This window comes from Pithys albifrons, chromosome 5 (assembly GCF_047495875.1).
Source record: "Pithys albifrons albifrons isolate INPA30051 chromosome 5, PitAlb_v1, whole genome shotgun sequence".
NCBI classification, from domain to species: domain Eukaryota; kingdom Metazoa; phylum Chordata; class Aves; order Passeriformes; family Thamnophilidae; genus Pithys; species Pithys albifrons.
The window spans coordinates 19,649,473-19,676,121 of record NC_092462.1 but is presented as its reverse complement, the minus strand read 5'-3'; the positions used below and the strand labels follow the sequence as shown (position 1 = coordinate 19,676,121).

The 26,649-nt window shown below is 43.1% G+C and overlaps 1 protein-coding gene across 5 annotated transcripts in view; it reads left to right on the top strand.

Moving 5' to 3' along the window:
- GPRIN3 (GPRIN family member 3) overlaps positions 1 to 23,270 on the top strand; it is a 30,903-nt gene extending 7,633 nt beyond the window's left edge. For 4 of the 5 annotated variants that reach the window (XM_071555852.1, XM_071555851.1, XM_071555850.1 and 1 more), the window contains exon 2: positions 19,567 to 23,270. In XM_071555852.1, the coding sequence (XP_071411953.1) occupies positions 19,659 to 22,022 (2,364 nt within the window). In that variant the 5' untranslated portion in view covers positions 19,567 to 19,658 and the 3' untranslated portion in view covers positions 22,023 to 23,270. Of the gene's footprint in view, positions 1 to 19,388; positions 19,528 to 19,566 lie in introns of those variants that run through there. The other variant, XR_011697878.1, reaches the window with a different exon arrangement.
- Positions 23,271 to 26,649: the final 3,379 nt, after the last annotated feature.

Genomic DNA, 26,649 nt, shown 5'->3' with positions numbered 1-26,649 from the left:
AGCTTTTAGGATGGCTTTTGTGCATAGAGAAATGGATTTGGTATCACCTGGTCCCCTTCAGAAAGTAGAGAGATGTACAAATCCTATAAATCTTCCCAGCTCGGCTCTCCTAGAAGCAGGCTGGCTGTTGGAGTTAGCTAGTCCTTTGTCTAGAAAACGTTGAAGGAGAATCACCCGTGAGTATTTAACCAACAAGGGTCACTTTCATTCATGCTACTCTCCTTCCTCTGAGTTTTGTCTTGAAGAACTTCACACATCTCAAAGATTAAGCTTCAGATGAATCATTGGGAAAATTAAGAAATATAATAAGCTTGCTGGGGAGTGTAGTAAGAGGTAGAAGTAATGTGATAAAATAATTGTCAGAAAGATGATAGTCTTGAGAAGAGCTGTATGGAAACAAGATGACAGAACTATTCTGCTCTGAAAGGCTGGTATTTCACAACTGTTTATAATACTGAAGCACACCACAGCATCTCCATATTTATTAAAAGAAATCTGGCCCTTGAGGTTAATATTTTGGGAATGTCTGTTAAAAACTGGTAAAGAGGTTATGAAGGTTCGCATGACTTTGAGAACCCAGATTTCCCCTCAGGTTAAACAGGAGCCTTACAAGATCTGCTGTTTCAGTCCTCTGTAGAAATAACATACCAGTTTCCATTCAGTCCATAGGGATAGGTATCCCAATTACAAATTCAGCTATGGTAGCATTTGACTATTCTTAGTTGCAGAACCAAAAGCATTTTTACAGAAAAGGTAAGTAGTATTTCAAAGAGTCATCTCAAGCCCATGACATAGCAGAATAAAGTGACCAGGCTTTTGGGTCCCTGCCTACTGTCCAGTTCTTCACATAAACCTGTTCAGGCCATAAGCACAAGCTTTAAGTAACTGCAAATATGCTTTCACCTACCTAGCCAAGATCTGATTAGACTTAGAAGGCCATACCTGCATGTGATGACTTCAGGTCAGGACTGTGCTGTTATGTCATGCCTGAGAACGTGGGGTTCATCAGCTAAATTCAGCCTGAAGTTTTGGCCATGTGCTGAAAATGCGTGAGGATGCACTGCAGACCAAGACTGAGGAATAAAAGCCGTTCATTCGTTTTGGAGCTTTCAAGTCAAACTTGCTCCATCAGGAGATGCAGAGAAAAGTTCTAACAAATGGGTATTACAAAAGGATTAGCTTCATTAATTTAGCTACTTGTGCTTCTGGCACTCAGGAATTAATCCAGCTTTTATTGATTGTTTGAGTCTCAATTAGCTTGATGGAAGGGGAAGGGACAAGCAGTTTCCTCCTGCATATAGCAGGCATAGAAACTAACAAGAGATGGTCTTCCCTCTGGTGATAAAAGGGGTCTTCATCTGTTCTCTGGGTTCAGTATACACATCAACTTAAAGGGAATGATTCAGACTTCAAGTCATGGGGCCACAGTGCAATAAAAGCTGATAATATTCTGTAAGACCTAGGAGCCTTCCCTCAGAAATGCTTTTCTATGAAATGGTCTACTTGAGAATTACTTCCAGCTGGACTGTGCTTGGCCATTATCACAGGAACATGTGCAGATGATACTGGGAAATAAGAGAACAGTATTTATCCAGTTCAAAGGATGCTCTTAATATGAGGGGCCTTGGGGGAATATTGCTTGAAAAACATATTACCATAATAAAATGACCTATTTAGAACTGCAGTTTTCCATGCTGGAGGGGACAGGAAGGTGGGAAGAGGCTTACCAAAGAGATGGACAAGCATACTCACACTTGCTCCCAATGAGAAGATACTGAATGTATTAAGATAGCACCCTATTTTGCTTTGGGGTTTTTTGGGGGGGTTGTGGTTTATTGGGTTATTTTTAGCTAGATCACTGCATGCAGGCCATTTGGACGTCTGCTGTATCCAGATTGACATGCCTGCAGAAATGTGAGCAGACCTTCCTGCCAGCAGCTAACTCAGACCTGTAGGTGACAGGGAGAGAGCCCACACAGCATCTGAGCCACTGCTCTCAAAAAGCCTTAGAAGAAAAATAACGTAAAAGGATGACAAACCTAGTAATAGTTTTGTTAAGTATCTACCAAGAAAACAATCTTCAATTACATTATGTTTCCAATACTGTGATCCCTAGTAGTGAGCTCTGTAAGACTCGTTATTTGCTGTTAGTCATCACTTCCATCTGTGTGGATGCTCCAAGACAAGCCATGTGGTTTTGTTCCTCCATGATCACAGCTGGCCTTCTGGTGACTAATGAATCCCACCTACTCAGCCTCAGTTTGTCTCATATTTGTCTGTTGAACCTTTCTTTTTTTTCAGTGTGATTTATAATCTCAATTTCAGCAATCAAATTAGTCTTTAATGACCACAAGTACAACTAGTTGGCAGTGAAAGCCACACCTGTTATTGTAAAAATCACATCAGACTCAGTAGCTAGCATGCTGCTCAGAAAAAGAAACTTAATTAGGTGGATGAAATTTGACCTTGAAGTTAAAGGCTGTAATTCCTTTGATGCAAACCCAATTAAGGGGCCTGCTCTAGTTTATATGAGGTATAAATTTGGCCTTTTACCAGAGATACCTAACTAGAGATATTAAATTAATGTGAAATTGTTCCAAACACCATAGTTGCCATTCTGACAGGAAGCCAAACATCATCCTTTCAGTCATCCTGTGTTAGCTGATTCATAGTGAATATAGGGCAGATGAGGTAGAGATGAATGGACAGAATACTCAGCTGTGGTTCTTCAGCCAGCCAGTAGCATGCACTTTGAAATCCTTGTCCTCTACAGGCTTTAGTGATGGTCCTGAAATACTACTTGAACAGAGCAGTGGTGCCACTCTAAACAGTGGATAATGAACTCTAGAGTTAAAATTTTGATTGTACCAGGACTTCTGAAAATCTGGAACGTGTCTCCAGTGTGCTTGATGCAGTGCTGTGCAGAAGTTTCCAAGCCCAAAGTGTTGGATGCAATGGTTTGTTGGAATAGCTTCCCATCATTGAATTTAAGAAAGACCAGAGTGGTAGAAAATTTGCAGAGAAAAAGACACTGAGTAGGTCTTGTCATGGCCTTTTTGGTTCTGTGTCTGGTTGCAGAAAGGAGTTTTCTCTTTGCTTCCTGCAGTCTTCCTGATGCTTCTTTGAACTTTTTTCTGACTGGGTTAATGGTTCAACATCTCATATCTTGAATGGAAACATGAGTGTAAAATAGTGCCTGTATTCTATCAGACCATATGATGGCTCTCACTTAGCTTTTGCACTGTGGAGTTAAAGGCATGGTTAAAGGTGGTTTGGGTTAGTCCCATTAGCTTAGTTTTGGAAAGTACTTTGAAGGAGAAATGTGAAAACATATTATCCCTTAAATTAATGCAGTATTTTTCCATCTCTCCCAGCTTGAAGGCTGCCTTTGTGTGTTGGCATGTGAAATTTCATCTGTGGGCTCCTGAGCTGACCTCTGTGACCAGAATTTAGCTGGGGGGATAAATCTCTTGTAGTTGCCTGGTCTTGATTTTAGCTGCTTCACTCTTGATGGTTGAAATGGTTAATTGGTTGTATACACTTCCTGACCAATTTGGCCTTTCTGGAGAGGGTTTCCAGTTTGTGACTGAAAAGAGAGCTGAAAATGGACTTTTCTCTTCATGCACACACACATTCGTTTTAGTTAGGTCTGTTTAGTCTATTTGTTTGCGTTTGTTTTTTTTTCCTTATTTTCCAATACACACAAAAATCTTTCTATATGATCTCAGAGCAGGTTTCTGAATAGTGTTTAGTCAACCATTAAAAGAAAGAGACGTAATAGATTACACACACAAAAAAAGAGGAAATGGGAGAAAAAGTATCCATCGGGGCTTAGAAAGACAGAACAATGCTTACAGTGTTTGAGTTGAGCATGTAGCAAGAGGTAGGAATATCATCAACACCACAAATATTTAAGCAGTGTTAAACCTGTCTTTCGAAAATTATGCTATACCATGGTGCAAAAGATTATTTTAAAACATCCATTTATGAAGAGTTTTCTGGCCTTGAGTTATATAAAGCTGTGAAATGGTCTGGCAAGGAGCACACAGTAAGAGACAGATGGGGAGTCAGTGCTGGAGGAGCATTCAAGCCTAGGTCCAGGAGGCAGAGGACCAGTAAATTTCTCTGTCACAGGAACCAACTAACCTACTTTGCCTTGCACATCCTCATTTTGTTTCCACAAAGAACAGGTCTCCCCTTCACCTCCCATATCTTCTCCTGCCTTAACTGGACAGAATTCACTCAGCCATTGTAGGGATCTCTCAGCCTCATAAATGGAATCAAGTCACTGAGTTCACATGGGGAAAGGTTGATGTTCCCAAGGTCAGCATTAACACTCTGGTTTTGTGGGAGAAACTGAGGCATGCTAACCTTGAAATCCAGCAGCTGAGCCATTTCACCTAGTTGCTGTCCAGGGGGCTAAAGAATTCCGTAGCCCAGCGAGCTAACATTGCAGTTTTTCCCTTAAAATAAAGGGCAAAGCCCCCCACACATGAGGGGGAAAAAGATGTGTTTCCTGTCCTCCTGTGCAAGAAAAAGGGTGAGAGATATGAAGTAATAGGGGAGTTTCCAGTCCATCTGCAGTGCTAACCAGACATCTGTCTCTCTCGAACCACCTCCCGTGGCAGTCTGTATTTGTACAGATGTTTTTATCCTGTTGACTTGGAGTACAACAAATGCAACAGTTTTCCTGTGGCTGCCCACACCTGTGGTTTAGGGTTGTTAATAAATAGATTAGGGAGCAGAGTGAAGAGAGCTGAGATTATGAAAAATCAAGCTATAGTAATTACCCGGACTGTGCTGACCAGCCGCTGAACAGGGATGAAGGTGCAGGCTTCTCACTTGGTGACAGACAAGTTTCTTGTAGTGTGGCCTGAGCATTTGATCATATGGTTATACAATGAATACCTGATAAATTGCTCTTAGTTTCCTGGCTCAGTAGCTTGGACTTAGTTGATCCTTTTAAATAATCTGCCTCTGTCCACATAGTTTTTGCTTTTGTTTTTGTCTGCCTCTGAGTCCCTTTGCTCAAGCATATGGGCTGCAGGTTTATAAGAAAGGTCTTTCACAACAAATTGCCAACCTTGCTCTCTGCAAGAGAAGCAGCTCACCTGTAAGAACAAGAAAAGACAATTAAGTAGAGTCACTGGCTCAGTATCTCATTGACTGCTGCCCTGTTCTGACTGGATGTCCTCTTCTCTCTTGACCTGTGTTCATACCCCATCTGGTCCTATGCCCAGGGCCTGAGTTTTCTGAAAAGCAAGAGCATTAACAGAGCCCTTCCAAAAGTGCTTGTTTCCTTGTATGGATACTTGCAGATCTGCAGTGGTTGCAAGTACTTTTCTTGGGTGGACAGCCTTCCTAGGTCTGTAACATCCTTCGCTTACTCAGCTTTAAGGTGGTGGTTTTGTGGGGTTTGGGTGTTTTCTTTGCAAATGCTAGCAGCAGCATATTCTGTACACTTGTTTGGTTTTCTGGTTTTTGCTTTAACAGAGGTACCAATCTGCTTTCTCTCTTTATAGATTAAGTACTTGCTTTATGGCTGTAATCTAGCAGGGGGAGACTCCCACTTGGGTATTTTTTTTGGCAGTGTTAGAGAGGTGGATGACTGATGCCAGATTGCTGTGTTAAGGATTACACAGCTTTTAGTAGTAGATGATGAGAGGTAGGTGTTCTGTAGTTAAATTTCTGGCATTAGACACTGTTGCATAGTTTTCTCTGTGATCTTCACCTATGTTAACTTCTAAGGAAGAGGCAGAAAATGTACCGGTTCCTACCTCTGTATCTTGCCTGCTTAAACGATGAATGTTTAGTATCTCTGCTCACATGTAGCATCCAGCAAAATGGCAGAGTATGTTAGAGCCTTCTGGCATTTCTTGGATAAGAACAGGAATAAAAGAAATTGTATTTTTAAAAGTATTGAGCAACTTTTGAATCCTGCTGGCTTTACTGGTATTTCTGATTATTCAGCACTTTAGAGCATCAAACTTCTTTGATTTCAGTGCCTAGTTTTAATTACCCAGATTAGGCTAGATGACTATCTTTATGTTAGCATATATCAAATTTTATATGTATGTGTATGTCTGCCTGCAATCACGTAAGTATGCATACTTTGTGGTAATATAGATTGTATCCATGAACAGGATGTCAATAAAAATAAATCAGGGTAAGAAGCCCACTATGCATTCACAGCTGTCAGATGACTGGTTGAAGTATCTAGTACTTATCTTCAAGAAGGTCCTACATGGAATTAAACCATCTTGTCTGGATTTTCATACTGGCTCGATGGTTGCCATGTGTTTTCTTGCTCTTTCAAGTACGTCTCTGTGCATGAGGCATTGATGTTCAGTGCGAATCCAGTAATTAAACCCTAAGCTGTGAATGATCCTTTTTCACGCCCTGCCAGTTTCCACTCCAGCTGACTTAGAAACAAGGACAAAGCTATCGCACAGCCCTGCTTGCTCACAGCTGTGCTCTATCAAGGTACAGCCTGACCTCAGCTTACTTCTAAGATTTGCAGGTTAAATATGCTGGCAGCTTGAGCAAAGGAGCTAAAACTGCTCCAAAGAGGAGCAAAGAGTGTAGCCTGATGAGAAGTGCTGAGCATTTTGTGATAAACTCAGTAATTCCTTGGGACTGCCAAATCTCTTTTTGAGTGCTTGGGAGCGTGTTTTGTTTGCTGTGTGTAGCTTGAGAAGCTGAAGGTGACCTGAAGGTATAGGTGCCACTGTGAGTGCCAGTCAAGCTGCCCATGGGGATGTCTGGTTTGGGCTTGGTCAGGTGGTCAAGGCAGCCAGCTTCAGTAATGCTGAGACTGTTAAACTCAGAAGTGATATATCTGATTTGAGCTGTCATTTTAATTAATGTTAATTATACTCATTAACTAATTTGGCAATCATCCTGAGGGACAGTGATTCAAGTCAAAGTTAATGTTTTTTACCAGTGCCTCCATCACAGTGTGAATTGCTTTGGTCACCTGATAAATGTGATAGTTGTATGGCCAGACTTAGCGAACAAAGATTTGGGAAGGGCTTTCCCCACGTGAGTGTGCCCTTCCAGCCTGCACAGTGGATTTTTTAGGTGAGGCACAGCGTGCGCAGAACTGGCCCCACCGTTTTAAGTCCTGAGTGTCCATTTGCCATGGCTGAGCGAGCTTGGGCAGTGACAGGGAAGTCCTCGGGACTGTCACAGCAACCGGTACTAACCGGAGCTGACCGTGCTGAGCATCTGAGATCTGACGGGATGGGATGGCAGGGAGGCATTGAACTGCCAGGGGACGGTCCCACTGAGACTCAAACTCAGGTCCTTGGGATTCAGAGTCCAGAGTGCTGTCCTTTACACCACCGGACTGCCCACGATAAATGTGAATATGCTTGTCTTAAATGCAGAAGAAATGAGGAGAAAGGTATGCCAAGCAATAGGCTCAGTGTAAACCTTGAACTCCAGCTCCCCTTGACAAGGGTGAGGATGTCACATTAGCCTGGTATAAGCCATCATGGGCTTGCAGAGTTCCAGGGTACAAACTAGAATGTACATTGGTATGGATAAGGCAGAGGTCCAGAGTATGGATACAGCTGTGCCATACTGGAACAGGCAGAGACTGGGATTACAACTCCAATAATTGACTCCCAGTACTATTACTGGCTTTGAAAGGGTTTACAGAACAAGACGTGCTGTGACTGTTTCCAGCATGTTTTATTGAACTAGTCTCCAGATTTTGCATTTATATCTCTTAAATATTGTGTGTCTTTGGAAAGTGTTTTTGGGTTTAGTTTGGTTCTGACACAGATGGGATTTCCCAGGCCTCCAACACTAAATAAGGATTTGTTTTAAGAGCACTGAGATTTTTACGAATTCAGATGGAGAGAATATAATTATTCTTAAGCCTGTGAAAATCGTATTTAAGACATAATGTAAAATGCTGCAGACAGCTGGGTACCTTGCCCCCCGTGCTGGGGCTGGAAGGATAGAAGCACAGTGAATCTATGGATAAAAATGCATGTTTTGAATAAGCCATTGTTAAGAAACAATTCTAACAGAGCGAGGATGGTTCCTGCAATTGTTAGTATGAGTGATTTTTATACCCCTGGGCTGCCTGCAAGGTCAACTCTGAAAAGCTATTGCCATCAGACACCTGTGGGATAGACTGCAAATAATGAGTTGTTCCTAAAATAAGCCATCATACAGCACAGCTGTTGGTGAGGTTTTTTTAACTTGGTGACTGAGTTGGTTTCTTCACCCGGAGGAAGCACTGCAGTCTCTCTGTTCAAGCACATCGAAGTGGTGGATGGAGAAGACTTAAGAACCTCTTGTCGTGAAGAACTCTGCCTATATATTGAATTTCAGGACTCTTAAGTTAGTCATGTAAAGTTTGAGTGATTGGTTTTTAGCACTACTGAGTTGGTGTCAGTGGCAGCACCTCCTTTTACTCAAGGCAAGAGCCAGAGCAGTAAGTTTCTCTCAATTTTACTTGATCAGATTACCCCAGGGGCAGTCGCTGTCATTTAGAAGGTTTTTCAGATGTGTCTTTCAACACCTTCTGTTACCTCTGGGTGGAAAACAAAAAAGACATGATTTATATGTTTATAGGTGTAGTATTTTACCACCATGTTCATATCTAGCATTGATCTTGATTAGAGTCAGGTGACTGAATGGAAGCACTCAAATGCCTGCAGTGCCTTGTACACCATTAGGCTATTTCATCATTTCTGGATATAAAGAACACTGGTGTCTGCAGTACATTACAAGTGTCGGTTTTCGTGGGTTTGTGAGGTGCCATTTAGGATGTGTCATCCTGTCCCTGCTCAATTAGCACATCCTGCTTTCCCCATGTCTCCGATGCAGTACTTCATCAGTTAAAAAATTAAGAAATGAGACACTGGTCTCTGGTTTCATCCAACTCCACGAGGGTCAACGTTCGACAAAATAAAGTGTATAGCCTGAAGTAAAAAAAAGGTGAGTCTGAGATGGCAACTTTCCATGTAATGGTCTCACTGAAGTCATATGGAAAGCTTAAGTGACTGAGGTGAGCAGGTTAGAGTCCTTAGCTGATCATATAGGTTTGAGTTATTGCCCTCAAAAGTGCATTTACCAGCATTGTAAAGATACCGCAGAATTGCTCCGATTTTATCCCTGAACACTGAATGCCTCCAACCTGCCGCCATTTGGTTTCCCTGCAGAGCCTCAATACATCAGACAAAATGTGGCCCAGCACTTGGTGCTTCCTCTCGTGTTTTTTTGAGAAGGTGTTTAGCAGAAGGCGTTTTACTAAGATTATTTTGTTCTTTTTGCTGCTCTTATTGTCAATGACAGCAGCAGAGCAAAGTGACAATGTGAAAAAACAGGAAGCAACTGCTGAGGTGGCAGCAGGAAGAAGGCAAGATATTTTTAACTGTTGGGTTTTTTGTTGTTTTTTTTTTTTTTTAAAGCCACAGTGGTAGCTGTTTCAGCTACCAGCCTTTATTCACATTAGTTATGTTTTCTGATAGCCAGGAGACAAGAGCAGACATGGTGAGATCATCATCACGCCTTTCTTAGGTTAATCACACGGTATGGCAAATTTCTGTTACAGTAATGACTGGTTAGGCACTGCATCCTTCTTCTCTAATTACATGCCATTTGGAGTAGTTCTTTTCTGTTAGGATAACGCCTGTAAATGACAATGGATATGTCCTTTTGCCAGGTGTCTGTTATGTAAAGATCTCCTTCCTTCCCTAGCACTGAGCCCAGCATCTTCATTAAAATAAAATTATATGTGAGGAGAACTTTAATATTTTTCAGACCGTGCCTGAGAGTTAAACATTAAGTTTTACTTTATGCAAAAGACATTGATCCTACTATCACCTCTTCCTAGGCAAAAATTCCTTACTTGCAAGGTTGGTTTTAAAACAAGAAGTGCTGCTACAGTACATTTCTTTGGGCACTGATAATATGGTTATTCAGCAGAAAATTAGGCCTAATTGTCTAGGGCGGCAGCACCTCTACTGGGGATGCTTCAGCTGTGAGATGAATGTGTGTTTTCAGTGCACTGGGAGAATGCTCTTAAGGAGGTCATAATGAAATTCAGGAAACTTCCTTCTGAGGACTTGAAAGCATGTTAGAAGTATATAACATCCTTTGTCCCTAGAGCCACCCTTTCCAAGACACACCTACTCAGCAGCATTATGTTTTCTTGACCACAGAAATGCAATTTTGGTCTTGGGCTAGCTTCCAATATATGGATATCCACGTGAATCTCATTGTCCTGGTTGTTGTTAGTTGGGGGTCATAGCAGAGAAAGAAAGAATTAGATGGGCACTAAGCCAGCATGATGCTTTCATCCCTAAAAACCATCACTCTGCTTTGTAATGAAGTCATGTTGGCATTGCTGTTCAGGAAAAAGGTATTTATTGTTGGCTACTGCTAAACTGCTCTCATGAAAAACAGGGCTTTTGTTTGTCAGCCATCAACATTCAAAAGCATTCAGCTGCATGATATCCATTAATGAAGGGCTAGATTTCACCATAGTTTTATCAGACAGAATGAAATAGCAGGACAGATGAGTGAAATTCCTGCTTGGTCAGTTACAAATCCTATTGCTGTCAACATCAAACATGAAAGTGGTGTTTGAAAGATCCATACGAGCCTCTTGTTTGCATCCCTCAAACACCACTTCTTGTTTTCACTCAATAGGAAGCTGAAGAAAAATAGTGTGGCAGTGAGCCATGTAAAATGGAGTCACCTGATGTGGACAGCAGGCTGCTGGTTTCCTCTGGTGTGCATGTGTCAGGAGTATGCATGCAGGCATTCTCCTGAAACATGGCTCACCCTTGAAGTCAGGCTGCGTTCCTTAAAAATGACTTCCAGTGTCAGATATTGAAATAAAAAAACCCTGTTGATAGATAGTGAGGCTAAACATAATATGCAATTTTTTTTTTTTAAAAGAGTAAAATAGATATCCCTGTGGGTTTTGCCCACACATCACGTCCCCTTTAGGATGGCTGAGGATATGGGGAAGGAATGTTGCTGTAGCTTATGCAGCTGTTAGAGCTGGTGGTTGGTTGGGTGTACTTGTTTGATTTTAGCTGTTTTCATAAAGCCGTTTATCCTTCTGTTTCACCTTGGAGGAGAAAGACTGACAGGCTCTTGGTGGTGTGCAGCAAGCCCAGTGTTCAGCAGGGACTTCTGCATATTTCCACACCTCACTGAAGAAAGCCTTTTTATCAGGTGCTGTAGCCCTGGGAGGAGGTGTGCAGAGAGAGTCTGTCTTTGCAGCTCCTGCTGCTGCCCGAGGCCCCTGTCTGCCAGCAGGGAGCGTGAGCTGAGTGGGGAAGTGAAGGGGCAGGATGGGGCAGGGAGTCAGAGGAGAGGATTGTATGGGGAGAAGAATGTGGAGATGATGCACATTCAGGCTGTCATCAAGGCCTCCTGTCCCATGCCTCCCCCTTCTGACCATGTGTGGGGCTCTTTTGAGAGATTCTGGAGACTGTGATTATATGAGTATCTGAGCTTCTCCTGAAAAAGGCTTTTAATCTGTGAGAAATAAGTGAACTTTGAAGGCTCAAAACTTCAGTGGCAACAGATGATGCCACAGTTCTTAATTTAAACCAGTATTTTCAATCTCCTTTCTAAATGTTGAATTCCAGCAATCTTCTCGATACTGTATTTTCTTCCACATCTAAATACTGTTTTTTTCATGCTTTAAAGTGTTGGAGCACAAGGCAACTCCATTTTCCTTCTGGAAACTTGAAAAAGATTTGCAAAACCAAGATGCACCCATAAATTTGTAATCACTTGGTCCTTACTCCCACACAAACAAGATGCTCTTGCAGCATGTGCCAGCCTTCTGCCTTGGGCTGTGGCCACAGCACAGTGACAGCCTCAGCAGAGCCAGCTCAGCTTTTGTGCTGGGGAGCCTTTGAGTGAAAGCCCCTGGTAGGACTGCAGTAGCTGTATGCATCAGGGTACAGAAAAGGGTAATGGGATCCCTTCCAGTACAGTGACTTGCTGACAGAGGTTAAAAGCAAACTGCATCCAGGAGTGATGTTTACGTGCATGCTGAAGAGTTATATCATGGTGTTGGTAACAATGCACAGGGTCCCACCAGGGCTCTGTGAACAGGGGCTGGAGCTGGATGTGGGGGTTGCTGCTTGTCTCCTGGCCAGGGTGAGATGGGTGCTGCCTACAGGGAACAGATGGGGACACAGGCTAGAACATCCAGTCTCGGAGCAGAGCTGTACTTCCTTTCTAGATGGACATCTTTCTAATTGTAGGGTAACTGCTAACAGGACAGTAGAACTGAATCATGCTTGATCACCACACAGTTTTTGTTCTGTGTGACTGCCTACTAAAAGCCAGTTGCAGATATTCTCACACATTTGTCCCTGAGTAAATGCTGAGGTACACACATGTCCTTGGGCCATTTTGAAGTGTCAGGGCAAGGTTCTACTCATCCCCCATGCTCAGTCTCTCAGCACCAACCTGCAGTCACACAGTCATGGGACTTGGACTGGTTTGCACCCTTTGGCCTGAAGCTGAAGCAGAGGTGTACCCCACATCTGGCTCAGCCCTGCTTGGGTGCATTCTTTGTATACCAGTCTAAAGCTGTTTAGGCCAGCACTGACTTCTGGCAATCCTGAGGTTATGCTAGGGATGGAGTGGCTGATCCTTGTTTCCAAACTGGAATAAGCACTGCAGTATCAAAATTATAGCTAGACAATCCCTTGTGCTTATTGCTGAGTGCCTGAGAGCACTTAAGAGAGATCCGGTTTTGGAGAGGTTCTTCTACAGCCTGCTGGACACTGCACTTTCTGGACTCTCAGGAATTAGGCAAGACTCTAGGGAGCACAGAAGGCATATATTTAAAGAGAACATGTAAGAGCTACCTGCAGAAACAAAGTTTACCAATACTTACCTGTATGCTGAAGTGAGAAAATACTGTAAATACTGGATTTTAAAATTTATTTAATATTAATCAGAAATACTTTTGCATCTAGTTGAGTAGACTGTGTCATTTAGAGTAAGGTTACTGTGGCCTCTTGACAGGGTGTACTTAATTTGCCAAAAGCTGAGAGAAATGAAGGAACGTGCAAAGCAGTTTGCTTTGAATTAGTCCCAGAGGCCACTGTACCATTTGGTAAGACTAGCTTTACCTATTTTTTCATCTGCTGGTTGTGGGCAGCAGGTGAAACTGAGCTTTGTGCTTCTAAAGAACATGGAGTTCCCATGCTCTGCACTCTGCAGAGTTAAAGCCTATAGCTGTCATAGAGATGCAAGGTTAGAGAAGTCAACAGCCAGAAAACCACTTTTCTTCAGCATGTACAAAATATTGCTAGGAAAATCTTCAGTAGCTGTCAGGCTGATTGGCAGCCCTATCTTTGTGGTAGAAAATGGCAGTGCATTTTGCCCTTGATTTTTCACATGATTTTCCTTGGTTTATTACCATTACAAAGCAAGGACAAGCATTTTCCCCTATTTTTCTTTTTGGTCTTACTTCCCATTTTTCCTTACAGCATTTCCATTTTTCATTGTGCCTTGACACCTTGTGAACAGACCTGCTGGGCAGTGTGGGTGGAGTGTCAGCATCCTGGAGGACGAGCTGTGAGGTCCAGCGAGGAGCCAGACTGCACCCTGGGAACCCTGGCTGGAGCTGGGTTTTCCTCAGGGCTGTGCATGTGGCTCAGCTGGTAGTTCCAGCTGATTTAGCATTGCGATGTCACACTTGATTCAAAAGTGCTTCTACTGCAGGTGCTGGGAAGGGTTTAGGAAGGGCTGTGGGGCTTTTTTGCTGGTATTTGCTTTAACATTCAAGTGAGTGGCCTAGACCTCCAGTGAGCAGGCTAGTATGAATGAAGGTCCCTTTCTCACAGGGCAGTGCATATGTGCATTGCACAGCATTTTGTATAGGCCACATACACTAAGGGGGTTGATAGATAGATGTGCATTTGTTTCCAAAGGTGACTAAAATGCGTCCATCCATTCAGAAAATCCTTAAACTCCTGATGGCCAGCAGCAGGAAGGCCATACGGAGGATCCCTGTCTGTGTGTGCTAGGGCTTCAGGCTGGGCAGAGCCTTCAAGTGGATATGATGTTTTTCTAAAGGAAGCTTTCCTACCCTGGAAAAGTAACTAGAAAAACTGAAGATTTTCAAATAACCCCACATACACTTAGAGTTAAAAAACTCAGAAATGAGGAATGTAATTTTTAATCTAGGGAAAAATAAAAATAAGCAGATAAGGGTTGCAGTGGCTCCTGAGCTGCATGAGATTGCCTGGGTCCTCTCCAGTCCTTGTGAAATTCTTCCTGTCACCCTTGGTGCCTGTCTGGATGCTCCTCACAGAGACTGCAGATCCCAGTTCCTTCTTGGCTTCCTCTCCAGCATTTGTGCCATGGCCCGCTGAGCTGAACTGTCTTCCCTTTTCCTTCTGGAGAGGTATGACTAACCTCACCAGCCATTTAAGGGAACGTAATTGTGAATGCACAAATAAGACACACAGTACATCACATCTTTCCCTGTTTTTGTCCTTGGGGCAGTTGTGATAGAGCCAAACAAGGGTTGGGGTGTGGTCAAACTGTTGAACAAGCCTGTAAGTCAAGCAAGTCTTGCTCCCAGATGCTGCAACAAATGTGTTCGATACCAGATGATGGACTCAGCTGATGAGCCCAGTAAGGTGTATTGTAGTTTAAGGCAGCAAAAAGGCACCCAGAAGCAATAGGAAAATGTAAATAGCAAAAAAGGGCAGATAACACCTTAGTGCACTAAAAGCAGTCTACCAATAGGCTGCTGTGCATCTGGGCTGAGTAAAGTCCTATGAATTCACTGGATAGGGAAGGAGTAAATAGGTATTTTGCACTATGTGCTGTGGTGTTACAGAAGTTCTGCTGAATTCTTCTGAGTCAGCTGAGGCCAGTCAAAAGCAAACCACTAAATACAATCATCCACTTTGCTTAGTGTCTGCACAGAGGGTGCTGCAGCCCTGAGGTGTTGAACTTGTTGCTTCTGCTGCTCACCTTCCTGTCTGCCTCTGGCACCGCTTTCTGCCATGTGTGCAGGTCTGACCTGCAATAACATGCAATAACAGGTGTAGAAGGGGCAGTGGGACTTTGGACACCTTCTTGAAATGCCAGCCATGTCTCTGGTGGGAACTGCATGTATGCAAGGTAGCTGTTGGCATCCCCTGTTGCCTTTTGCTTCCCTGTGATTGTAGTGTAATAATCTGTCTCCTGTAAGCATCCCAAAGCACACTGAAAGATGGAAGCTGTATGTCTTGTATCTTACCTCTTCAGGCAACTTCTTTCGTATTTTAATGAATATGTCCTTGGTTTTTGCTGCCCTTCATTTATATTGTCAGTCTTCGATCCCACAGAAAATTGTGAGACAATAATCCATGAAGCAAATTTTTCACAAATAAACAGAGTAACAAACACCCTTTGACACTAAAAAGAGAAAGTAATAGCATTTACAGAGAACAATAACTTAATGATGGGGGGAAAACCCCACTGGGCACAGAATTAGAAGGTTACACGTGCATTTGTATGTTTAAAATTTAAAGTAGTGCGCTTTGCATTCTGTATATGCAGTGGTCTAATACAAGTTTGGGTAAGCAATAGTCTTTTTCCTCAGATATCAAGAAACGAGAATGGAGACTGAATTCTCACTTCAGCAAATCTTTATTTCTGTCCTTTGCCCATGCGGTTCTGTAATGATTTTTGTGATGTTGAGAGATCGTAAAAGATTAGAACTGGTAAGAGCAAAAGTTCAGCTTTTCTGTTTGCAGAGACAAGGGTGAAGAGAGGGCTCCAGAAGAGGGGGGACAGGGGGAAGCTCAAGAAATGGGAAGCTGATGAGAATCCAGAGCTGGGGAAGGGATGCTTGACTAATTTGGGAGCTTCTTTGTAGTTGTTTTTATTTTTACAGTTGAGAGTAAGTGAAGATCTTGGCAGTCTGTGCTTTTTGCACATTTTCAGATTTTTTTGAGAGGGAAAGGGAGGCAGAATCTTATGTATGAAATTCCTGAAAATGTATTGGTTTGTATTATTAAACATGCAGACTTTCTCATAAGCAGCAAGAGGAAAAATTGTAGTGTTTAATTGGGGATTGGGTGTTACTGAAATAATTAGGAGTTTCTTCACATTGTCAGCATTGAGTCACCTGGAAACTCACTGAAGTTTGGAGGTTTGTGGGGGTTTTTACAGCACATAAAGACCTCCTCAGTCACAAGAGTCCATGAAGGTCTGCTGGCTGTGTGGGGACTCTGCTAGACCAGATAAGCCAAACGTCTTTGTCAGAGGTAGAAACCTTTTGTTGCAAAAGGTGCAGAATAATTCTTGGTTGAGATGAGAGTGACACAGGCAGGCTGATTTGGTCTGCAAGAATAAGGGGAAGGAGAACTGTGCTGGTGTAGCAAATTTGTTCTTATTACTAAAAATTGATTTTGACCTTTGAGGAGATACTGATTTCACCTCCTGATAAGAGAATATTTTGGATGATTGCTCCAGGTCTGGCATACAAAACTTGAAAAATTCATCAGTGATCTTGATTTGTTTTGACATGTTTTTTGGCCTGCTGTTGAGTTTTGTATTTCTGTTTCTCCTAGGTATTTGCTTGCAGGCAATGTTGCTTGTTTGAATCCTCACTGCCTTGGCAGTTGAACAGTGTTGCCCAAAGGTCCCAGCATTGTTCTTCATTCCTCTATAACGAGACTCAAATACTAAAACCAAGACAATAATCCTAAATGAGATTCTGATAATAAAAATCCCTTTCCAATTTTGTGATCTGTTGGGTTTACTTGTTGTTCTCTTTCATAAGTCTTACCTTTCTTTCTGATTTTTATTAATTCTTAAATAAGAATATTATCAAAAACAATGTGTTTATTTAAATAGACTTCTGCAGTGCCTTTGTCTCCTGTTATTAGGATGGCTTAGTGAAGAATCTAGAAAATAACTCCCATGACTTTGACAACAAAGTCTTTATGAAAACCTTATTCTCATAAACTAACGCCTTTTAAAGTCATTTCAGGCAGTAGAATCACCCATGTCCCCAACCCATCAAGGAAAATGTCTGGTCAGTGCTCTGTTGTCCTGCATCAGAGAATAGGTCCAGGTGGATTTTCTGGGGCAGAATTTCCTCTGTTGACATTATATGTTGAGGGCTCTCTAGCAGAATCTCTTTTAATTAGCACATGAGGCAGACATTTAAATGTGTGTTTCAGGTGATGCTGGGGAAGAGCCACTAAACAGATGGGGAGAATTCATGCAGGAGTTCAGACCAGAACTAATTAATTTAATTGAAAAATTAGGAATCATTCCCCTGTTGAGAGGGTATGGATTAAAGATAGTGCTGCAGTCTGCAGATTGCCTTGCACAGGTTTTGTATAGTGAAGAACCAAATAGATTTTCTCTGAAATCTTTATTTCTTCTGAAACTGCTGAGTAGTACATCTCATCCTAAAATATGGATTGGTTTTGTTCCATTATTTGTTTAATTGTTCTTAAATAAACTCTGGATCGAAAAAATAAAAGAAGCAAAAAAGATAATGTGACCTGCCCACTTATTTGGTTTGCACCAATATTTGGAAGAGGAAAGAAGAGGAAATTTAGACAAAAGGATGCCTGCCCAAAGCCATCTGCTTTTCTCCTTGCAGCCACTAGATGATTATAGTACAGCAACATAGAAGGGCTCTCCTTTCCTTCAGGACTATGTTGGCTATCTTTAAAGTTAGCAAAAAATAAGTAGAAGATGCCGTGTAGGCAGCCACAGACTTCCACTGGTTTGCAGTCTGATTTACATACATTCAGCACTTCTCAAAAAGTTTAGCCATCGTTAGCCTTCCTGAAAAGCCTTTGTGGGATGATGCAGGGCTGCTATGACATTGTAGCTAAGGAACTCATGATCCTTCGGGGGCAGTTTCTCAGGACTGGCTTAACTCAGCATGCTGTGTATATCTGTGGCTGGACAGAATCCAAAGAGACAGTATAAAAATAATAAATTATTAATATCTGGAAGGTGGAAGGTGTAATGAATAAGTAATAAGTTGGAGCACTTTTCTTAGAAAAATAGACTGGCTATATTTTTTAAATTTTCCTTTCACTGAGCATTTTTCTCCTGTTGCTCTTTCTAAGTATCCTAAGGTGCTGAAACTTACAATTAATTTTACATAAACTAAGGAAGTTACACTGCTGCCATTCAGGCTGAGAAAGACAAAGAGAGTAGAGGTGTTTTCTGGAAAGAGCTTTTGTTGATTTTGCTAGTGGGGAGGGAGGGTCTGGAACACCTCAGTGATTGCACAGCTGCTTCCAGGAGCATCTCCCTAATGATGTAGCAAAGGAGATGCTACTGTGCGGCTGCAGAGACGGGGACACGCAAACAGGTACAGTGATTTCCTGGTGTCATTCTTCTGGTTAACAAAACTAAATGTTCAGGATGTCTCCTAAGTCTCGCACTTGTGTTTTGCTGGCAGCAGTAGACAGTGAAAACTTTCTAGAAAAGCATGTGTAGTCTGCAGTTTAAAAGAAGATTGGGGTGAGATTTTATCACTGACCACCAGCACTCTGCTGACACTTGATAGGGATCCAGTCCTTGACCTCTAGCAGAGTCCAAGCTGGGCTAAAAGCCCTGTGGAAAGCCCAGCCAACAGGCACATTTAGAGTTTGCCTCCTGTTTTGAAGCGATGGTTTCGCTGCAGTCCTGGCAGGATTTCAGCCTGGATAACTCTGCTCCACTTGCTTAAAATCCCTCCCCCATGTGTCCCTGGGTATGGCATGGGTCCTTCCTGTTCTGCAGTGCTGCAGTGTTCCCCTTCCAGTTTCATACCACCTATTTGTAAATTGATTTCTAGATCACTTGTACCCCCATCTATTAATCAAGCTGGCTTCCTTGTAATTATTTCAAAGGATCTAAATGTGAAAGTGGTAGGTATGTGCACAGCCCTGGTGTTATTCTGTGCAGTAGCTTCTCTCGTTGTGTATCTGCATTACCTAGCAGGTTGTGATCCATCCATATTCCTTTTACCACTGAGGTTTGGATTCATTCATGTTAGTTTGAATTGCCCTCTTGCCACCTCTGACCCCGTCCTTGTTGGTACTGGAGCTAGGAGGGCTATTCTTGAGCAGAAGGGGGAACTGATGCTTATTGAAGGTGTGGGATCCACTCAGGTCTAGGGGTGGGAATCAGATCTGTTTTTTACATAAGCCCACCAGACAAGGTAGGACTTTTCTTTCCACAGGTGGCTTGCAAGAGAATATTATCACAGTGAGTTTATTTTGTGACCTTAAACTTCCACACAATGTCTGCACCTCTTCTTTCTCTTCAAATTTCTTTTCCTCTCTCCTGGCATGTCATTGTTTTTATTAATGTATGAACAGCAGAGCAGCTATTGTTGCATTGTCCCTAATATTTTTTTCTCCATCCAGACCTCAGAACTGGGAGATCCTTGAAATCTGAGTCTTTTTCGTGGCTTTAGACAGAATCGAGTCCTGCACTTTCCCCTTTGCCTGCAAGTATTTCTCTTCATACTGTAAAATCAATTTCTTCTGGGTACTTTTTCATAAATCTGACTGCTGCTAACACTGTGTTTGTTTTCATTAACAGATTAGCTTCACAGGAAGCCCATCACCGACAGCCTGCCCAGTGAGAAAACTCCAAGAAGAAGCTGAACACAAACAGCATCTCGGAGACAGTCCATGGGGACTGTACCAGATCCTCTGAGATCTGCCAAGCTGTCCTTGGTCTCAGCTTCTGCAGAGGAAGAGCACCTGGGAGACCTGCAGTCTGCTAAGCACCAGCCCCTACTACCCAGTGACCAGAGGACCAGCAATGGCTTCCAATGCACACCGTCCGGCTCAGCTGGAGTTTGCTTGTTCGACCTGAAGTGCACGGGTGCTGCCAGCACACAGAGGTGTGAGCAGTACCACAAGGACGATGAGAGCCGGCAGGAAGCCTTTCTTCCAGAGATAACCAGCACAGCTGCAGAGGGGCATCCTGCAGCCATAAAGCCTTCTGGTTGCTCTCAGGCAGAGGGCAGCTGTGCCCCAGCAGCGCCAGCCCTTGCTGCAGCAGGAGCCCTCTTGGCGGGGCGAGGGCCAGAGATGATGCCAGCCCCACAGAGCTCCCGGCAGTTCATGCAAGGTGGCCAGGCAAAAACGAGCTCCCTGACGCAGATAGATGACTCTGCCTTGAAACCTCAGGGGACTGATAATCAGCCAGCACTTGAGGTGTTGAGTTATTCTTCCCCGGTTGATCCTGTCGGAGATAATGAATCCTGTCACGTTTCTCAGGCAAACCTTCTGCAAAGTGGGGAAAAAGACAAGGGAGCAGAAAAAAATGGTTCCACAGCGTGTCAGGCAGCCTTGCCAGCAAGGCAAACCGAAGCTGACCTGGGAAGAGACCTACAGAGCAGTGTGGAGACAGAAAGCAGGCCTGATGACATGGCACAGTTGCATCCCACAGACAAAACTGAAGCAGTGCAGAGCAATGAGGCACCAGCCCAGTTTAGCCACAGGAGTCCAAGTCCTGTGCACAACAAGGACCTTAAGCCAGGAAGTACAGGATCCACCCAGCACTCCAAATTCAGAGAAACAGGTACAATGACGCTTCAGTCAGAGAGCAGCTCTTTGACTGAGGAAACTGTAAGTAGGACATGGCAAGATGCTGAGGTTCAGGCCGTGGCTGCGGTGGAGAGCAAATCAGCCTCCACCAGTCCCAGCATTCTTGTTGCCTTCTTAAAAGGGAATCCTCCTTCAGAGGAGAAGGAAGAACTGCACATAATTTACCAAGGAGATATGGGGCTAAGCCAGGCTGCACTTGCTGACAGTTTATCCCCACAACTGAAGTCCCCATGTTCTCCTGGTATCACATTAAAACCGACTGTTACGGCTGTGGCTGCTTCAGCCCAAACCCCACCTGTCAAACTGCCTGGGGTCCCATCTGACATGGTGTCTCCAGTGTCAGCAGATAACGCAAAAACTGTTGTCCCCTTCTCCCCTGCAGCCACTATTTCCCAAGGGACATCTGTGGGGAATGCTGAAAGGACCTGTGCAGCCCGTGATGGCAAGGATGCTGCTCAGCTGCCAGTGGATGCTCCAGTAACACCAAAGCCCATCCCAGGTGATTCTAGTAATCAAACTCCACCACAGTCTGGGACTGGCAGTGATGAACCAAACAACATTTTCCCTGATGCTGTCCCAGGAACCAAGAATAACACACAAGATCTCGTCCACGATGCAGGAAGCACCCCAGTACCTTTACTGTGTAGCACAGACAGTGAAGTCAAGCAGAAGGAGGTCCCGGGAAGCTCTGAGCAGAAGCCTGTGCAAAATAAGGATGCAAATCAAGGGGAAGCCCTTCCTTACCCATCTGCAGTAAAACCAAATGAAGAAAACTCGATGGTGCTTGATCCTAAAGGAAGGATGAATGTTAGCAGCCAGCCTGCCACTGTCCGTGTAAAGCTGTGCTTGGAGGATGTAGGTGAGGAGAGCAGAAGCCAGGGACACGTCAGCCAGTCTCAGACAGCCAGCAGCCCGAACTTGGAGGCAAGACTGACACCGGAGTTGAGCGGGAGTTCTCCAGTTCTTGCCAGTCCTGTGGCAGCATCGGCAGCTCACCAACAGCAAAGACCCCGGGCCAGGGAGTCCAGACAGGAGCTTCACACAGCAGCGATTTCTGCTTCAGCTCAGGCCTTGCCGAATCTGGGGGAAAACAAAAAGCAGCCCACACCAGCCATGGAGGCGAAAGTGCAGGTGAAGCAGTCCAAACACGTCAGGGATGTTGTTTGGGATGAGCAGGGAATGACATGGGAAGTTTACGGTGCTTCCCTCGATCCAGAATCCTTGGGAATTGCCATCCAGAATCACTTACAGAGACAAATACGGGAACACGAAAAACTGATTCAGGCCCAGAACAGTCAGACAAGGAAATCCATTTCCTCGGATACATCCTCAAATAAAAAACTGAAAGGGAGGCAGCACAATGTGTTCCAGTCCATGATGCAGAATTTTAGGCGTCCAAACTGCTGTGTCCGACCTGCTCCCTCTTCTGTGTTAGACTGATGTGGTTTGCAGGGTGCCTAGATACCTGTGGTGGTAGAGAGAATCCCTCTCCTCAAGTCTCCAGTCCTGCTGTTGGGTTGTGTTACTGGGGTTGTGATGCAGCAACAGTGGAAAATTATTCCCCTTTGTTTTCTGACTAGCCACATGCACCATCCTGCCATTTTTACTGTCACAGCTGGTGTATTTCCACATTATGCCCCCATCCCAACTGCTGTCAGATGAAGAGCTAGGCACTTAGCAAAAGCACAAATTTCAATTACCACCTTGCTGCAGGGAGAGCAGAACCTTCTGATAAAGCAGGAAGCAGAGAGATCATCAGAATTATTACAGGAAGTTTCTTGTGTGCATCAGGAGGTCTTACACAAAGGAGTGGACTGGGGGAAATGGAGGGAGGTTTAACTAAGGTTTAACAGCTATAAAGACCTAACACAAGACAGCTTTCCTGGTGTGTAAGTTACGTATGCTGAGGCAAGTCCATGAACGGGCTGTGGACATGGCTCGCTGAGCAGTCTCACTTCTGTAGATACTGTTTTCAGGTGAGCCCCAGGGAGGTCTTCCCCTCCTGTTGAAATGGAAAACCAGGCAAAGAGTGAGGATCAAGATTGAAGGACTATCTCTTTGGGAGAAGTTAAATCAATGGAATTGCGATGGCCAGAAGGGGAGGGGGAGAGGGGCTTTTTGTCCCCCACATCGGCCATGCTTAAGGTATAACCAGGTGAGGCACGGGAGAGCACGTTAGTATCTGTACCTGCATGCAGGAGGATGGTGCCCACCATCACGCTGTGATGCTCCTGCCAAGTCTTTCAAAAGCAGTGAGCCATTCTAGCTCCTCAGCTGGGGTGGGTGGCCTCTGCTCCCAGCCTCCCATGGCACTGAGAATCTCTCCTCTATATCACTCTTTAAAATGATACAGATCTTTCTTCTCTCTCCAGAGATGTTTTCTTGTACGAGCAGGCAGTCCTGTGCATTTGGGTCCATGTCTAGTGTGGGGTTTTTTCCTGTTAAGTCCTTAGCCAACTCTACTGTTTTTTTCAGTATTTTGGTGCTTTTCTTGCTGCCTTTCATAAAACAAATACCATTTATTTAGCCTATGTGTATTTTGTTTTACCTAACACTCTCTATATTATAAACCCTTATGCTGTTAACTTGAATTGCTTTACAGCAGTGCTGAAATCTTGAGACAATCTTTGCTGTATTTCTGAAGTTAGAAAAGTTATAGCAACTGCTAATAAAAAGTAGCTTAGCGACTGTTTCTCCAGAAGTGTGATATACAATACTGTCTCAAATGTATGTTGGTCATATTTCTCAACATAATATTTTTCAGCCCGGAAAATACATTTCCCACTAGTAGTTTTATTCTGTCCACTAGAGTTCATAATGGGAGGCTGGGGAACTCCTGCAGTTTGTAGAAAATTTAGTTATCAATCCTGCAAAGCACTGAGGACTTGGATACTGTAATCCTGCAGAGTACTGCAGTTAAATAGAAGTTTCTTTTATTCCATTAAAGATTTTTCATGAATCACAATGATAATTTTTTTTCAGTGTCTAGTACCACACACCTGGCTTACAACTTACTCTAAATCTTTCAGGTTTACACAGTGTAAATGAGTATTAATATTGTTTTTCTTTTTTTTTTCTGTGAAGTGAACCTGAGGTAGTCCCTTTTTATTTAGGAGGCCACATTTTTTAGTATATCAACTGACAAGCCTTCAAAGTGGCTGTTCTGGGGCAATTTTTCCCCAGCAGAAAAGTAAAATACTGTAATATACCATATTTTAACCCAATTCAATGAAAGGTGTTGCCCCTAGGCACAGTAATGAATTAACTTCTAGTTTTCCTCTGGTGTTTACCTGGGGGCTTTATGTCACATCTGTGTTTAATTTCTGTACGTTATTTCAAGTCCTGTCCCACTTGCGATGCTGAATTGCTAATTCTGAAACACCACATTAGAGAGTGTCTTCCCACCTCTGCCTGCCAGAGTACTGCTGTTTTTTCCATCCCCTTCCTTGCAGTGTCTGAGATGTGAGTTTCATGTGAAATTTTGTATGGGTAATATTGGCAGTATCATTAGGTCAGGTTAGTTGACAAGTTTAGTGTCTCTTCCCACATTGTCTGTGTCAGTACTGACAGGGTTCCCCAAGTTGTCTGTGGCTTTTGCTGTGTCCTGTCCAGGTCCAAGGCTTTGTGGTGCTCTTTTTGCCTCCCGTCTGCCCCTTCCCTCACTAGCTGTTGCCCAGCCTGTCCTGTTGTGAAACCGTGTCCCTTGGCTCAGCTCATGTCCCTCTCTGCTGTCCCCCTTCCTGTAGTGTTGTGAGCCAGCTTACTCTGAACTGTCCCTTTACAAATATCCTCAGTCTGAATATACAAATGGATTGTCATATTTTTTTCCGGAGGAGAATAAATGGCTATTGCATATTCCTCGATTTCCATGAACTTTATCCTTTAGCTTAAGCTTTGCGAAATATTTCTAGCATATGAGTGGCTTTGTTGAGACCAAACTGGGCTTAGCAATGAAGGAGCAGGCTGCTGGACCAGCACTGGAATTAACTCCTCTTTGTGAGGAATGGGAGATCTCCCCTGAGTCTCTGTGGCTTCTTTCAGCTGTGCGTCTTCACTAGCCAGTCCATCCACACCTCCCTTCCCCATGCCAAATGACCTTCTAGGAAAATTTCACCAATGCATATGTACCACAAAGCGCTGATGGACAAGTTACTAAGAGGATGCATCTGAACAACTGCATGGGCGTAACTGAAAAAAGGGTAGTGCTCAACATATATTCTGGGAAAATCTGAGTGCAAAGATGCACATTGTCTGTGACACTGTCTGGTGAATGCAGAAGTCCTGTAGATGTGTGTTTGAAGTCAAGCAATAAAGTGCCAAAAGCCAACAGACAAAAATGAGTCAATAATCACCAGCACATCTCATGGTAAATATTTTGGGTTTTACCTTTGCCTTGCTAGGGCAAACTGTAGGCAAGCTGCTGGTTTAACACTGGTGATTTATGCTTACTCCTCCATACAATGTCTAGATGAAAATGTGAATCCTCATATGGATGACACATCTTTCACCAGCAGCAGAACAGAACCGTGTTTTGGGTAGCAATTAGCAAATATTATGCTTGTGAGTGGGCTTGTAGCAGCCAAGAAAGACTGTTCTTGGTGTCATGTGTTTTCATTTGTCAAAAATGAAAGTGTGCCTGGAGTAGTGATATTGCAAAGAGTAGGGGGAGATATGTGTGTGCCACTATGCCATTCCTTTTCTCTACCTAGTGACTCAGAATTACATCACTGATGGTTAAAAACCAAGGAAATCCATTTGGGCTAATAAAAAGAGGGTTCAAAGTGCAAGATACTCTGTCATTCCCAAGAGTAAATCTATATGAAGAAAACAGGAGAAAAAGACCTGCCAGCTAAAATAACTTTTAAATTCATTTTTTTGCAAGATGAGAAATTTTGGGAAACAAGCTTATTGTCAGGAAACTTCCCTATTGGTTATATCTTCTGGGAACATTGACATGGCCAGAATCATTAATAAAAGCAGTGAATGAGAATGGAAGATGCACTGCTAGTTTCACAGCAGAAGTTTTCCACTAGGCAAGGATGAGAATAAGCACATTTCAGTGTTGCCAATATAAAACCTGAGTTGAAGGAGTATCTCATTGTAGGCAATTTGCAATATAGTCCTGGATTCCATGTGAGGCTGTGGCATCTCTGTGCACTTGGTTGGTGTCTGCCTGCTTTGTGTTGCTTTAGGCACAAGTGCTGAAGTTATTTCTAGTTTCTGCTGACTTGGTTTGGGGGAAAAAAGAGTGGGGAAACAGCTGAAGGGACAAGAAGGGGAATATCTGTTTTATCCATTTCAAGGGAAGAAAACCTTCTTTTGAATATACAAGAAGGAATTGCTGAGAAACATGAGGGAGGGCCTGAAAGAGAAGTAAAATAAAGTAGGTGTAGGTTCTTCACAAGGAATTCCCATTCCTATGTGTGTAAAGCCAATGTTTTGCTTAACTTCTGCCCATTTTCATTCTGACCTCACACATTTTTCATATTGTTGGTATCTCATGGCTCTTAGGAAAAGGGACATTTACAAAGGCTGTATATTTTGCTAGTATTTATAGGTATATCCAAATACAATTCAACAAAACCTCTAGGCAGGCAACCTCAGTTTATTACTGCTATTTCAATTGTAAAACGCAGTTTGGAGAAGTATGTTCAAGGGATTCAGAAAACATGAATGTATGCTCTAAAGTTAACACTGGCTTTTCTCTTGAATTTCATTACTATGGTGAAGTTTTAAAGTTAGAAGTGGAAATCCAAATGAAGATCAGTGTTGAAGGAAAATTCAAATTGGCTGTCACTGGGTTTCAGTTTGGAAAGTTAATGGAATGTAACATTCCAATGTTTTATTACTTAGCTCAGCACATGCAAGGTTTGTATGAAGGTACAAATTTTATTAGCTTACTAGCTCCATTGTCTCATTCTGTGCCTATCCTTCTACACCTTTTAAAAATAAATGCAAAATGTTACTAACACACAGCAAGTCTTTCACACACAGCTTATGGGAATGGCTGCTCCAAAAGAGACAACTGATTGTCAGACTCCATGGGTTTAGAAAGTTCCTGACTCCA